This window comes from Geospiza fortis, unplaced genomic scaffold (genome assembly GCF_000277835.1).
Source record: "Geospiza fortis unplaced genomic scaffold, GeoFor_1.0 scaffold98, whole genome shotgun sequence".
Taxonomy (NCBI): Eukaryota; Metazoa; Chordata; class Aves; order Passeriformes; family Thraupidae; genus Geospiza; species Geospiza fortis.
The window spans coordinates 12,014,560-12,031,619 of record NW_005054306.1 but is presented as its reverse complement, the minus strand read 5'-3'; the positions used below and the strand labels follow the sequence as shown (position 1 = coordinate 12,031,619).

At 36.7% G+C, this 17,060-nt stretch overlaps 1 protein-coding gene across 1 annotated transcript in view; it reads right to left on the bottom strand.

The window, feature by feature from the left end:
- Window positions 1-17,060, bottom strand: part of LAMA2 (laminin subunit alpha 2) — a 254,316-nt gene that overhangs the window by 149,710 nt on the left and 87,546 nt on the right. Inside the window, exons 13-14 of the mRNA XM_031066728.1 lie at window positions 5,443-5,553; window positions 4,627-4,838 (exon numbers count right to left, since the gene is read on the bottom strand). Coding sequence (XP_030922588.1) covers window positions 4,627-4,838; window positions 5,443-5,553 — 323 coding nt within the window. The remainder of the gene's footprint in view (window positions 1-4,626; window positions 4,839-5,442; window positions 5,554-17,060) is intronic.

Below are 17,060 nucleotides of genomic sequence, written 5' to 3'. Positions count from 1 at the left end.
TTTGAATTTTCTTTATGATAAGATAACCAATCTCTAGGATATCAGATATCAAATAGTGACTATTTTACCTATAAAAAAATTAAAAATTTTAAAGAAGAAAACCTGTAAATGAAGAAAAGTTTTTTTAATAAAAGGTCAAATTTAATTTCTCCTTTGAACTACAGCTAGCTCCCTCTAAGCATTGATCTTGGAACAAAGAGAAGCACCAACACACAGAAACAATCCACCCAGTATTATCCCACATTTGTATTCACTGAATCATTCCAATTTTCATTACATTCTGCTATTTTCTAAATGGGATTTTAATGTGTTTAACAGTTTTTAGCATTAACAGTTATTCAGTGAAGAAAGCTACAGTGATTTTCTTTTCTCCCATTTTGATGTTGCAATTTTGATTCCTTGATGCCATTCTGCATTCATTAAAATACATAATGCTGGCAGAAATGGGGAACTGGATCCTGGAGATGCATGAACAATTTGAGGTTAGAAACCAAGACCAAATATTTAAGCTGACTGTTACTGTCAGCAGGCAACTGTTGACTTCTAAAACAAACAAGATTAAAAGGGAACGGGACGTTTCAGGCAGTATCAGCACAGTTTACTGTCTGCTGTGCCAGGCATCTGAATCACACTGGCTACATAAGGCACATGAAGTAGTGACCCAATCATTGCTCATTTGTCTTGAAGCCAATTCTGCATATGGAAAAAAACCCCTGGCCTCTTCTTCCCTCTTTCTCCTTGTGTCTAGTACTAACTCCTCTCTCTGTGACTGCAAACAAGCTATTCTCTTTAGCACTCCAATTTCCAGTGCCTATCTACATGTTTGCAACACTTACAGTCAGTGACCACTCTGAATATTGAAACTGAATAAACTAAACTTTCTTTGAAGCACAAGCTAACAGTATTAGATAAAAAAACAAAAACAGTAAGAGAGAGTTATCTTTTCTTGGCCTGTTGCTTCTACCACAGATGGACTTAACTGCAACCATTTGGAAGACCTTTCAAGTTAGAGGAGGATTAGGTTTTAAACCTAGAAGCTGGGTTCACTTTCATATTGGTTGCTACATTTCTGTATTCTCAATTTTAACTGACTTGATCATCTAATTGCCCATTCATATAAGAAAGCCTCCCAATTATGCCATGGAGCAATAACAACACTGCAAGCTTAAAATTACCTAAAAAATGTACACAAAACCATGAGTCAATTCATATTGAGTCAACCATGACTGCATTCATATTGTTTAGTGGATACTTGAAAGCATAACAGATTAGCTAATGTTTCTAGCAGGTTAAGCTAAACAAGGGTAAAAATAGAATCTTTAAATTAAAGCTCTTGTCAAGTGGAGACAGCTCTACTAAATTTTTAAGTTTTTTTCTACATGATTGCAAGAAAGTTACTTTATGCCTCCATTCTGGTCTCTTTTTAAACTCAGATTATAACAGCACCTTTGGAATCCTTACACATGTGGTGACATCCATTTTGAAAACTTTCAGTACTTAAATGAACAGGTTGCTTAATATAGCAATCTCTAATTAGTATGTTGCATAATTCTGCTGGTGCTTTGAGGCAGAAATTGTCATTCATGACAGATCTAGTAACCTTGTAATATTTCTGTCTCTCTGCCAGACCCTCTTAAACCTCTCAGAGGAATATCCATCTGTCCACTGCACATACCTGTTTAAAGACAATAAAAGCCTTCTAGTTCATATCTACTTATCTATTAAGGCTTAGGTCTACAGTATTTCTTTTCAAAAAAAGTCTTCCTTTGGAGACCATCCTTTGGAGTCCTTAATCAGCCCTAGATATGACAAAGAATATCTTCTTCATTGGATCTACATTTTCCCTGAAGAACTAAATGGACAGAATACGGAGAAAAGGGTTATTTTGCGTGATCTTAAGAGTGATGAGCACAGCTTTGCACTTAGTATGTTTCAGCATGAGTGAAAGTCAAAGAGAATATAAAACAATTGGTAATGAGGCACATCCTGAAAATTAGCAATATCCCTACACAGCAGATCATAAACTGGGCTGGATGGCAGTAGATGCTGTTGCTGGTGCCTGGAAGCATGAACTGCTCTGAAGAGACTTCACTTCGCAAATCCCACCCTAACAGGCAGAACTATCATTGCTACACCTAAAGATGAAAAACTTAATTTGTTTAATTGTGGTTGAAATTCCACATCCTCTCTTCTGTCATGCTAAACCACAATGAGCACCCTGAGAGCACTCAATGAAATTGTTTACTTTATTACACAGTAATGCAGCAACCACTGCTGTATTCTTCTCTGGTAAGAGACATCAGAGGGACAGCTAGAAATGTACCAGCAATATAAGACCATTTATAGCAAAAAAAGGATACTCTTCAAAATCACTTCTGTTCCTTCCCCTAATCCCGTTTTAACTCATTGTCTTTAAGGGACCAATCTTCACAACTCTAATGTCACTACACCTAGAAGCTGATGGCTACCAGCATGAAAAGCTTAAATTATATGTGTGTTGCAGAGCTCTTCTCACAGAGCATTTTAAAAAAATGCTTTCAGAAAATTAACACACCACTAAACTGTTCCCAAAGGCAGAATATGACAAGACTGTGAAACGGTGAGGCACCACACATGACCAAATGTCTAAAGGAGTAATCTGGGATGCAGGCAGTGATATATAGTCTTCCAAATTTGCCAGACAGCTCTGCCTTACTTACAAGGCACATTCTATAGATCATGCCAGTTCTACGTGTGTGTGCTTACCTGAGCTCTGCACTGCTGCCCAGAGGGGAGGGAATTTCATCCATCCCACCCACACTGTTCCACAGCATAGGCAGGATGGAGCCCTTACACATCCAGCACTGCACTTTCATCACAACTGCCCAGCCAAAGTGCTTTTTATAGGAGAGCCCCCCATCTCCCACCAGTACAAATGTCAGTACTCAAATATATGTAAACCTCTGATAACTGAAGTTTGTATTTCCCATAATACTTAGTAACACCTTTGGCCCAAGGAAAGTCAATCATACATATCTCCTTTAAAAGTATGCATTTCCCCTACTGCTCAGTAAGACCTCTGGCCAAAAGGAAGTCAACCTTACATATCTGCTTTAAAAATGGCATAAAAGCCCCTATTGTTCACCCCAGAATTGCTCCTGCACTCCTTTAGTTTGGAAAATTCTGAGCAATGGTTTGGGTTTTTTTTAATTTGAATGAGAAGGTAGCAGAAGATCATCACTCCCTGAGCTCCCACTAGTCTCAGCTCTAAGTTATGAATTAACAACTCATGGTCTGCTCATAGTGCATAAGAGGTGAGCTCTGACCTGGTCTTTTGGCTCTCCTCAAAAATCAGGGTGGGAAGCTGAGGGACCGTGAAAAGCTTTCAAACTGGATGCAGGGAGATGCAAAAGAATGCAAGGTTGATGACTGAATGAGCAAATTAGGAAGCAGTTTGGCCCAAACTCAAGCTAGTTATGATTCACAAACTTACTTACAGAGATGTAATACATACTAATTAACCACAGGAAAAGACAGAGACTGAAGAGATATGAATTCTTTTGCAGGGAAAAAATTTACACTGCTGAAGTTCAAATCAGAAAAATGCATGCTGTTGACACAACCTGCCTTTCAATTTAGGATATATTTTAATTACTTAAGTATTCAAATGATGGTTAGATTGCTGAAGAAATTTCACAGCAGCAAAAACTCTGTCTGTGCTCTCAGCAAATAATCACTAAATGTGCTATCAGCTCCTCCATTCCAAATTGGTTTATGCCACTGAATCAACTGATGTGCAGATTAGAGAGCATTTCAGGTTTCCTGCCTTGTGAGTAAAAAGCTACTATGCAATCAATTGCATTACACATTTTAAAAATATTACTTATGCCACCTAACTATTAATGTTAATCACACAGTATCAGGAGAGATGTTTTCTTCACCCCATCTGGAGTATTTGTTCATGCACTTAGAAAAATTTGAAATGCAAGATGAGCTTTACAGTTTCAAACACACTGCAGCAACTGAAATAGAACTGGATCATCTCATATGTCTTTAATTTTATCAGAGGACTCAGAAGAGTTCACATCAAATCAGTGAATCTGAGCAGTCCACACAGCATCTTGACATAAATCAAGGGAAAAGCTTTGGGATTAGCCAGTTCTGTGTGTGGTACTGATTAAAAACATAGAAAATTCCCCTTGAGGCACTTTTCCAGCTTGGAGACTCAGGATATTATTCTCTGGTTCACTGTTAATGTGGCCCTGTATGGTCATTAAATGGGAAAAACGATATACAAGCAATATATCATTTCCTACTTCAACATGTTATTACCGCTCTCCATGATTTACCATGTACATGGGAATTACTGTGTTCACAAAATAAACATATTTATAGAACTGTCATTCATGCCCTCATAGTCCATGTAATTTCATTTTCTTAAAAGGCTGCTTCTTTCTGTTGCCTTCCTCCTCCCGTCTACCCAAAATGAAAAACATACTAACAAAAGTTGAAAGTGTAAATGAATGCTATGGATTTCATGATAATAAATTAGAGTGTTTTAAATTACATCAGCCTTGTTCTCTGAAGAGAGAAAACAACCCTTTTGAGAAGCTGCCTGTAGCAAAGGGACCCGTTCCTCACATTCACCTGTAGATGGCATTCATCCCATTGCTGTATGTGGCTCTTATGAGGATCCTCTTCACGTTTGCAAGGATAGTCATGAACTCCCTCCTGCTGACTGGAACATCAGTGCCATGCACTGAGAAAGATTCTGGTTTCAGCACAATTTCTTCAGTGTGCTCTTCGGAAGGCTGCAGGTGAATTATCCCTTTTGGAGTGCTGATTTTCAAGTCACCTCCCTAGAGAGAGCCATGAAAGAGAGAGATTTAAACATGAAAAAAGTCTTGAAAAAAAGCCCACTGGGGTACATGATTTATTGAATAATATATTTTACAAGAATAACAAATATCAGGAATAATAGTCACTTTTCATAAACCTGAAATGGGCTTGCCTGATAGAACTGAAAAGCAGTGGAAAAGAAAGTTGCGGTGTTTCAGATAAGACCTACTGTCATGGTGCAGGTTCTACATAGGCAAAAGCAAATTCATATAATGCTGAGGTGCAAAAAAAGAGATCTACTGAAAGAATGTCAAAGTGTAACCTCAAGTGACCAACTATTTTATTTCCTCATGGATGAACAGGAAGCATTACAGTTTCCTAAGTTACTTACAATAGCTGCAATAATACCAGAGACTCCTTGAGATATTGAAGCTTTTAGTTTTCTAAAGTATATCTTTTCTCACACTAGAAAATAACTGAAAGTATGTGCACCCTTCTGTTTTGTGTCCTCAGCCATCAGACTTTACACTGAACATTTGAAAAACCAGGCCATTTTCTCTTTCTCTCTTTGTCCCTTTTTATTTCTTTTCTCTTTTTTTATTTCTTTGGCTGAAAATACTTTACCTCTATGATGACATCAGACTGAACCATCAATTTAGCTGTTTCTTCTTCTTCTTCTTCTTCTGTGATGTCATAGGAGACTGTAAATTTCAGATGTCCTCCAGCAGCTGCTACCTGGGGAATAAAAACACAGAAAAAAAGATCTAATTAAATAAAAGAAAATGGGCCTTAACCACTTGGGGGCAGTTTTCTTGAGCATTTGTAGATTTCTAGTGTTGCAAAACCACATGCAGATCCCTGAGGATTACAGCTGTTGAAGGCTGCAAATTCCTTAAACCCACAGACTAACAGAGAAATCAGAAACAGATATGAAATCTGTGCAAATTTCCACTAGATACTTGCATTAGACTTTCAGTGTATTTGTTCAGTTATATGGTTCTCATTTAGGCTGGCCTCTGTATCAGCAGCCTTAGCAACCTACAGAAAATTCAGTAACTTCAGTTTCATTGATGGAGCAAACTACCAAAATAGAAAAAAAGGGCTGTGATTTTTTTTTTTTTTTTTAGAATTAACTGTAACCTAAAGTAAGAATTTTCCCTGATGGAGTCAAATAAATTTACTTTAAAAGAATGCTTCAGCCCTTTCACTCAGTTTGACCCAATCTACAATGTGAGACGTCAATGACCAGGCTCTTGTGTCATGGCAATATATTTTTTCCATGCTCTTTTAGCCCCCAGGATCATGGCATGGACACAAGTTATTCCATTATAAATGGAATGTAGTATTATGCAAATCCAAAGTTGCAGACTTGAATGACAGAGTTCACCACAGAAATAATGCTTTCTGTTAATTGATTGGAAGCAGTATAAGTAAATAAAATCCTGCTAGAGCTACATTTTGAGTTTTAAATGTGTCTGCTTCATACTTCATTGTAATGTGAGCCTCCTCTCTGAGAATATTAAAATCACAGGGATTCTTCTGCCCTTCCAATGCCTACTGCTGAGCACAGACCAAATTTGTGAATCTTTTACAAAGAGAATAATCTGGTTATCCTCAAAGCCATATTTGTTCATCACACTAAATGCTTTTGCACACAGTAACAAAAAGCAGTGAAACTCAACATCTTCATTATTTAAGGATTAATCTAATTCAAGGGATGAAAAAACGGTTCCAGCATTTAAGGCCTGGAAATCAACTGATTTTGAATTAGTGATAAAGGTATATAAAAACCCCATATCTGAGGCTGTAGACCTAATTTTTAAGTTAAAGCCAGAAAATTCCCTCCAATTCATAACCTGCATCTTGGACCATAGAATGTAGGATCATAGAATATCTCAAGCTGGAAGGCACTCATACTAACTTGGTCACTTTCCTCTTGACATACTTTAATAGTCTGATGTCCTTGAGGTGCCCAAAAGTACACACACTGCTTGAGGTGAGGCTGCCCCAGCTCAGAGCAGAGCAGGACAATCCCCTCCCTTGCCCAGCTGCAATGCCGTCCCTGATGCCCCCCAGGACACGCTTGGCTCTCCTGGCTGCCAGGGCACTGCTGACTCATGTTCAACTTGTCATCAATCCAAACCCCCTGATCTCTTTCCACAGTGCTGCTCTCCAGCCTCTTACCTCACAATTTGTGTGTATAAGCAGGAGTACCCAATCCCAGGGACAGAATCCAGCACTTGCTTCTGTTAGCTTTTGCTGGCGATGGCCCAGCTCTCTAGCCTGTCCAGGTCTCTCTGTAAGGCCTCTCTCTCTACCCTTGATGGAATCTGCAGCTCCTCCTAGCTCAGTCACTAGCAAACAATGGCATCACTTGTTTATCTACACAGTGTCCAAACCTGCTGGGACCAATGCAACCACTTAAAAGCCTTGACCATAACAACATGAAAAGACTTTTTTCTTCCTTGTCTACAGCTGTTAGAGCATTTTTGTTTTGCCCGTGGTCAAGTCTAAGCACTGGTTTGTAACTGCTAGAGGAATGTAGAAAATTTAGATATCTGAAATGCTGCAAGAAGTACCCAGAATTTCTTTCAGCTGTAGACAAACATTTTAGAAGAGTAAGTTTTGCAGAATTTTATCATTTCTATTTCAAGTTCAGACTAATGACAAAGATCTAAGAAAGTGGAAATAATAGGGAAAAAAAGATTAGGCATTTTCAGGTAGCCCATAAAAATTATGAACCAATACAGGTTTTACTTTTTCCCAGCTACATAACCTTTACCTTAGTATATAAAAATGCAACACAAGAACTCACAAGTCACAAAGCAGGGAAAAAAAAAAAAGGAAAATAAAAAGAAAAAACCCTAAAGGAAAGGCAGCTAGAATGGATTATGGACTCCTAATATATAACCAACAGGAAGCACAAGAGGAAAGGGGTGGGTGGCCTAGTCCAAAAAAGAGAACAGTCAGAGGAAATAGGAAAATAATTTTAAAAATATAGGAGTCTGGAAAAATGCAGTGGCCATTTTTATTTTCCTGTGGCAACTGCAGGGAAGGCATGAAGAAGATTCAGCTTGACTATACAAAAAGCTGATTGTCAGGATGGTCAAAACAGTACCAAATTACTCGAAAATGCTATTGAAGTAGTTTATTAATTAGCAGCAGTTCAACATGTCAGAGATACTCTGTATATGATGCCTAGGAGTTGGAATATGATTAAGAAGTCTCTTGAGGTCTCTGCTAGCCATAGCAGTCTGAGTTTCAGTCCTGCAACTGGCAAGATTTCCATATCACGAACAGGATCACACACTGAAGACAAGGTCCCCAAAAGGCACTTGCTGTAGAGAATACCTCACAGTTCAGAGCATGTATTTACCTTGTATACAGATTAGAAAAAACCCTAAACTTACATAAACCAAAAAGTATAACTTCCTTTTGTCATTGTTTGCAACAGTCATTTCCTTCCTCTGCATATTTGAAGTACAAGTTCATTGACAGGTAAAGGAATTCAGAGGTCAATCCATGTGCTGCATGTCACCTTGCGCAAAAAGTACTTTTCACTGAATTTTAAATATAACTGCAATACATAAATTGCGCACCTATGAGATCCCTCTACTTTCATGTTTTTCTCTGTATCACCCAAAGATTCAGAGTTCTGCTTCAAGGACTGTCATTTGAGACCATCAACACCAAAGAGACCAAGGCATAAAAGTTTGCCTGGCTGGTGACAAAGGCATGTATTGTTGAGTCAAGAATAACTGTATAAAAATGTCAGGGAAGTTCCACAGAATTTCTGTTGTCTCTCCCACCTGTTTTTAGATTAATGCATCAAATACTTATTTCCAGTTTTGGAGGCAGAATCTTTGTGTTCAAGAAAAGTCACAGACTCCCCACAGAAATAACAAGCACAGGAGAGAGAAAACACAGCTATCTTAGTTCTAGTCCAAGAAGTTTCTGGCAGATAAGTTTTTGGGGCTTTTTGCAATTTTTCACTGCTAGCTGAACTTTACTATTATGTTACATGCTCTTAAGAGAGCAGACAAGACTTTTTTACACCATAATAGAGGGTCAACCAAAACTGAAGCAGAAAAGATATTTCCTTTCCTGTGAACAACTGCCCATGCTCAACAGCAAAAGAGCTGGGGGGTAGGAGGAAGAACCCAGTATTACCCTGTGTAAAGCATGTTTTGATGTTATATGCTTGTCCCACTAAAATTACTTCTAAGCCAAGATAAGTGATAGTAGACCACAAATACTTACAATACTGAAAACAAACAACATTTCTACAAATATTGGCAAGGCTAGAGATGAGGAAAGCTTGCAACTCTTCATATGGAAATCAAACTTTACAAGTATTTCTCTTCCTGCACTTAGTGAATGTGCTGCCAATACTTTCCAAGGCAAGCTGTCAGGATCTCTCCTGCTAATGTCCTTGGAGAATATCTCCTTCTTATACAGATTTATATTCCATCTTGTTGTTGAGTTCTACATGAAGATTCACACTCTGCCTCTCCAATGCCTCTTGTAACTCTGCCTATAAAGGTTTAGCACTTTGTCCACTGCACTGCGGGCTGCCTCATTGCTTCTGAACATCTGCCAAATGTAACTTGGGAAGATTAGGAGCTATCTCCATTAAAAAGGGTGCTGATTACAATCCCTTATCTCATTAAGCTGTAAAATGCTCTTCTGTCAGTTAAGAAAGACTCAGTTTGTGATTAAAGCACCTAAATATGAACTGGAGCATCTGATATGGCACTATGTGATTATGTGTAGGCAACTGGAAGAAGTCCTCCATAGAGTCCAAGGAAAGTGGCTGGTTGGTAACCCCACCAAAGGACAACCTTCAAATCATTCCTCTTTGTATTTAGAGTTAAAAAGTAACTTGGAAAACATAACATTTTGCAAATGAATAAAAAAATTATGCACTAAGTGTATTATTGAAATAGAATGAATACATGTTGCTCAGATATTTGGTAGTAAATTCTGCACAACAATGGATTTAACTAATAAGGGCTTGGATTTCAGGCCTAATCCAAGAGAACATAACACCTTCAAAAGCAAAATTATATTACTGCATTAAACTAGGTTTAGACCAATACTCATGCAACACCAGATTTCAAAACCAGTGAAATAAAAGGCATCATAGAATCATAAGACTCATTTATGTTGGAAAAGAACTCTTAGACCCTCAATTCCAACCATTAATCCAACACTGCCAAGTCCACCAGTAAACCCCATCCTTAAGCATGAACAAATATCAACAAGTTCAACTATCTTTTCCTTCTTCAGTGTTAGTGGTTGTGGCAGAAATACAGTCGCTGACATATTGTATTAGAGAGACACACATTATAGTGTGTTAATTTTTTATTAGACGAATATAGTTGCAATACAACTATAGTAAGGTAAAAGGATTTGGAAAAACATGAATTCTTCTTGCTATTATATAATTATACACATGGTCATACAATTAGAACTATACCAAATGAACAAACACTACCAGAAAAATTTTAAAATGGGAAGAAAAGGTGCAAAGGCCACAAACATGAATGGGTAGAACATTTCAGTGGAGAATATTAACACACATATAGTTGAATAAAAAGACCAATGAATCTCACAGCAAGTTGCTAATAGTAACTTTAAGTTCTTAGAGATAATAATGTTTTCTTATTCTGGAAGACATACAGAAAAACAAATCCACTTGTTTCCCAGTGCACCTGTGACTATTATTTGCTTGCTGCCATGATTATGAAAATTACACAGATATTCACCCAGTCTTCCAGCGGCTCTGTCATATACCTATGGCACTATCTACCACTAAAAACTATGCTTGAAGGTACTGGAATGATAACATACACAGCTTAACATTCCCTGCTAGTCTTCTTGAATTTCCATGAAATAGAGCTGCAATGAAAGGTTGACATAGATTTGGACTCTTTCACCTTCACAACTCTCTAGGTACATATTTATTTTATGACATGGATTTCAGCAAATGTAGAGATATCTGCCACCAGAATATCAGCACTACCCATGCGAAGGAAATCCTTTAAATAAAATAAGATTTTTCCCAGTTTATTTGTGGTGACAAAGTTGGTCCATAATTCATCAGCACCTAAGCAGTTGTGATATGGTTTGACAAGACACTGAACAATGTACCACCTTAACTGATGGCTAAGTGCACATGTGTTTTTCTAGCAGCCCACTCAGTGCAGAAGGGAATGGACCAAGGGCTGCTTTTTCTCCCTTAATTTACTTGTGTTGAAGGAAATATTTCACTGGTAATTCAGCTCTCATCTGGGTTATTATCTTCTTTATGAAAAAGTACCAGCTGTAAATTTAAGATATTTAATTGGATTTTGCTGATCCAGTCTTTGAGCTAGTTGTAGTGTGAGGGAAGGCAGGGACTAGAACAGAATTCTGATAGAACCATCACCAAGAAGACGTCAAACCTTTCTTCATTTAGTAATAGCTCTCAGTAAAGACTGCATGTGTTAGTTCTACTCCAGATCCAATTAGAGATTAAATAGACTCTCCTCTCTTAGACAGATTGAATTTAGATAGGATATAAAAGCTCTTCTGAGGCATTAGAGCAATATTTCAGATAAAGCAGGGAGCAGAATAATCATGTTTTATTTGAATGACAGTATAGTTCTGGCTAGCTTTAAAAAAAAAGTCAGTTTTCATTATATGGAAGTTAAACTTTTCCCCTGAAAGAATGGACTATTTCCCCAAACTCTCTGCCATCTAGAATTCCCCCAGCTCTATGCTAGCTAGTTCACAATCCTAGTTTCCCTGCTCAAGTACACTCAAAATTCTTCTGTATAATTTGATGCTACATTATAATTATTTTCACTTTTTCAGAACACTGCTTCCAGAGAAGTAGAGCAACTGAGGGAGTAAGTTTAAATAAAGTAGCCTGACTACTTATCAGTGGTTGGTTCAACTGCTTTTCATGAGAATTTGTCTACAATATTGAACCATTCAAAGGGAAAACTTAGAATTTCAAACCATTCACTGTCATCTTCAGTTTCTTCAAACAGACCACTCCAACAGCCAAGATTTTGAAGTCATTCTTTCCTGGAATCTTATCCAGAATGTTATGATACAGGCTCTTTAATTTTTACTATTTCCTCTGCTGATCCTTATTACGGCAGAGTTGAGTAAAAGAAAAAGGAGTAAATTTCTATTCAAAGGAGTTTTATTCCCAAATATTGTGAATATGTTGTTCCAATGGACAATGGAACAGCATATTCACAATAAATCTTAGTATTTAAGCAATGGAAAGAACCATCAAATCTGTGGGTTTACTTTTTTTTCCCCTAAGTGAATATTTTTTGCTTAGAAGACAAATAAAGCTTGTCCAAAGAGTAAGCACAATTCATAAGGAGCAATGAAAACTCTGCTACATTGTATTTCTTATGTACCTTGACCATGCCTCTTCCCTATTTTATGCTCAATACCTGAGATATTGGGACCCTCCCAGAACACTTATTAGTCTGAACTAAGCAGTCTCGCACAGGATCTGGTCATTTGGCCATAGAAAGAATACCCTGCACTTATCAGAGATATATCACATATTCAGATTCAAACATGAGGGAAAAAAGAACACCAAGAGGGGAAGACATTAAAATCTAGTATCTCCTTAATCATCCCCTGAAAGTATCCCTTGCTTTTGCTAGAATATCAGTAGATCAAGCGTAACCAGACAACTTAAACTTTTTTGATTTTTGGTGCTGGTACCTTTTCTTTCTTGATCCAGAAGTTCAAGGCATAATTTTGGTATAGTAGTTGATAATGTCTGCCATCCTAAACATTACAATCTCATGAGTATTTCCAGGCCCTCCATATTTAAAATAGTTTGTCACAAACAATTTAGACCAATTAAAATATTGCACAATTCCTTTGATTCAATATATCGGCTAAGAAGCATTTAAGTGGAAAATATTTTTTAAAAATCAATAAGAAACTTGTTATATTTTTCAAAATTATATCCATAAACTCAGCCCAGTCTCATGTTACTGAGATACTGTATTAAAGTTATCATTTCATAACCCTAGTCCTCCTCCTCCCTGAATGAACTAGACTGTATTATTTGGATGTCTAAATAAAATACAACTGTTCATTGTGTTTAATATATAATGTTGAAACATCCATTTATGTCATGGAACTCTAAAATGAAAAATGGAATAAATCTCAGTTCCTAAGGAAGATGAGAATTGAATAACATCAGCTCTCCTGTGAGCCCTCTGCTGCCACTCCTACTTACATTGAGTAGTTGCTCCTTCTGAACTCAGCACTGAAGAAATTAATGTAATCAGTGACTGATTGAAAAATTTACACAGTAAGATTATATGCTGTCTCCTGAAATGTATCTATGAATGTTGACATTTACTCTACAAATTCTAAAATCTCTACCATAATTCCCAGTTCCCTCTCACTCGAGAAGAGAAACAGAACTCTCTGGTCAACCACTCCTGAAGTCTAAAATTGACTTTTCCAATGATAAACTGTTACAAAATTTAAAATATGTGATTACTTTGTTACAGTTACTTAACCATAGTAACCAAAGCACATACCCTTAAAATGGTTACTCACTTTCTCTTTTCTTTGCTTTCCATATGATCTTGACTGTGCCTTCCCAACCACGGTTCCCCGAGCTGCTGTAACTAGATCAATCATTCAAAAACACAAAGCAGGGGCATATGCTTCCAGTGGTGATGTGATAACTTAATTAATGTACAATTGTTGTCCATGTGCATTACTGTGGTGGCAGGTAAACCTCAATCTTTGGAAGTCTACCAATCTGGAAAAAAATACACCAGAAGCTGTGACCCTGTAGCATAGTATGTCAAGCATGCATCATAGAAGGATATTTAAAGAAATTAACTGTGTATGTAATTACAGCTCCAGACATTTTTCCCTGACTGAATACAGTTAAACTGAAGGAAAAGAAAAAAACCAAAACCAAACAAACCAGTTAATACAAAATCAACAGCTGTTGCAGCTGCTGCTCTGATCACTACAAGCTCCAGAGCGGCTAAATGGTGTAAATCTGGGTAAAAATACCACTTTTTATTCAACTGTGAAGATGTTTCAAACTACTAGTGATATTGTACTCAAATTCAGTATTTGAGCATCAACTCTGAGACATGTTTCTAAGTAACATATCCTCATCAAAAGTTTCTAAATAAAAACTGTTTACTGCTGGTCTTGTAGCTGTCAACAATCTCATAATTGAAAGTAACTCTTAATTTTACTGATTAAATGTTAGTCTCCCAGTTCCATGGTCTGTGGTTCCAATAGGGAGAACTGTAATTGCAGTAGTCATATCAATAAATGCCTTCCTGTAATATTAGAATGAATGACTAATTAGAACCTTTATGTCAAAGTCCAGTTCCATTAATATACAAGAACCAACCCTTCCCCTCCCTTCTCTGGCTGTACTCCTTCATGAATATTTTAACAAGGAAAAAAATTTGCATAATTTTGCAAAACTAAAAGCTGATATTTCTATGGCAACAAAACCCCAGCATGCAAGGACTATTAAACACAAAAATGCAGGAGTATAAAACAAGAGCAACTGTTCAGGTCCAAATTAAAAGCTGTTCTTAAAAATATCTTCCTCAGCTTTGCAAAGGCATTTAGGGCTATTCAGTATTTTGCTTGTGATATTGCTAAGGACATCTCACTGCATCATGATCTGTAAATGAAAATCCATGGATGCCTCCTAAAGTGTTTACTTTCTACTGAAAAGCCTTAAACAGTGTATCAAAAGCAAGAAATAGTTAAATTCTGTGTCTTTAATAGAATCACAGAATCATTAAGGTTGAAAAAGAACTTGAAGATAATTGAGTCAAACCATTAACGCAACCCACCTTGTTCAACACTAAAATATATCTCCAAGTGCCATCAAGTGGTACAACCAACTGTTGTTAGTACAGTTCACCGAGTTAGACTGTGAGTATTCTTGATTTCAGGCTTTCTTTTGTTTCCATGCTTGTAAAGCACCAAGCAAAACAGCCCACAGATGTAATTTCTCAAGTTTGTCACAAAAGAAAATGGAAAAAAAACCCTTTCACTTCTAGCCAGCCAAAGGTTATTTTCCTATCTCCTTCTACTTAACTGGTTTGCAACATTACTATTGACAATACTGTACCACAGCGATGGCTGCACTAGTAATTCAAAGCAAAGTATGACATAAGAAGCACTTTGAGATCCTTTAGGAAACTGAAATATATCATAATGTTTCAAGCTTGAAGGAGTTTTGTAACTGGAGTATCTGTTGGGCAAAATTATTCTGACAGGAAGGATATACTGCTTTTAATAACTGCCAGTGTTTCTAAGTGGGAGATGTTGAATGAAATAAAATGTAAAGAAATCAGTATTTTGAAAAAAAAATCTTTATTTTCTAAGAAAAATGCAAGGCTTTGCAAAGCCAAATATCTGCTCTTCAGAGGTGGCTTGTCATTTGATATAATAAATGCAACAATAATATATTCTTATTTGGTATTTTGCTGCGTATCACGGAGACCTCTAAGGATCACATATCAAAACAAAAGCAGTAAGAATAAACATCTGAGTATTAAAAAAAGATATAGATGTGTATGAACTTGTCTCTGTGTACTACAATTCACCAACACTAATGATAGAAAAAAACCCCAACAACTCCCTGCATTTTTCTTTCATTTTTCAGGTAAAGGGAAAAACAAAACAGTGAATCAGAACCCTGTGATTTTTGTCTATTTTCAGTCAGTAAAAACCATATTTTGAATTACTTTGCCTCTGGAGCCAATGCTTTCTCATGATTAAATTCCCGGCCACCTTCCTGACTTGCTAGTTTTGCAGCCTTTCCTCTGCTAGCCCTACTCATGAGAAACTAACATAGCTTTGAAAAATACCCATGTTTTCTTTTAGAGAAAGAAATTTGTGTTTGATGTTAATTTAAATGAATGCTAGTTAGCAGTAACTGAATGTATGTATGTATCACACAAACCCTGAATTTTAATACTGTTTTACTCAAGGAACAAAGATATTTCAGAACAGTACAGACAGCACTTAATTAACAAATATGCTTTAAGACAGAATTTTTTTTAAAAAACAGCGTAGATAAAAATCTATCATGCCATTCTTTATTGTACCCATGAAAGCAATTCTGCACTTGTTATCACCATCATGGTAATCCACAGCTGATTATTACTTGAGGCAATGTGCTCGTATATAGGAACACTACTCGTGCGCAGGCACACGCACACAAAATGTATCATATGCACACTGTGAAAATAAAACTTGATATGAACTCATCTCTGAAAACTGCAAAATTGTGCTGCCGTTTAAAAGGGTAAGAAAAAAACCCAAGCTTGTTTCAAATAATCCTTAAAAAAAAAGTCCTTTGTGAAAATCTTTTCAGGTGTTTTTTTTTCTTTAAGTTCAAAGTCTTTATCATTCTTAGATATGATTTTCTATGAAAAAAAAACCCTACATTTCTTCTTAGAAGGCTGAAGGAAGGATGAGGAATCAAGCTAATGAGATTGGAGAGCAAAGGAAAGACAGACGGCGCGAACTGATGTCCAAGACTGAGAAAGCAGAAAGGGCATAGCTTTATAAATCCTCCATAAGAGAATTTATTCCTTCAACTTCAATTTGCCTTAATGGGAGGTGACAAAAAAATCCTTTAGCCATACTGAGGATAATGCAGGTGTATGAACTTTGTGATTGCTGCATTCATGCGTACTATTTTTATCATGACTTCATCATTTTTTCCCCTTAAATGGAAAATATTAAAAAAATGTTCTCCATATATAATCCTGATTAGAAAAATACATAATTCTACAGCAGACTATATAGGTTTCCACTTCTTATTTGTTCCTACAAGTACAGTGCCTTCCAGACTTAAAGCAGTATCTTTTCTACCAATTACTAATTTATATACTGTACCTTTTATGGGAAGAAAAAAAAAGGGACCCTTTTATTCATGAGTTACCTCTGCTTTAAAAGCAGAATGATGGAGGAAATTTGCTTTGGATGAATTAATAACTGTCAAAAAAAGAGGGCAAGTCTACTGCCCAAGGGTTACATGTGCTGAAAGAATCAACATCAATCTTACACTGGCATAAGCTCTATGACTGTCTTACAGAGAGTCCCATTTGAAAGATTCATCATCAAAAAACATTGCAGTTCCATGAGGTATGTTAACATAGAGAGTGTGATTAATATAACATGAATTTGAATTCACACAGGTAGGGAAA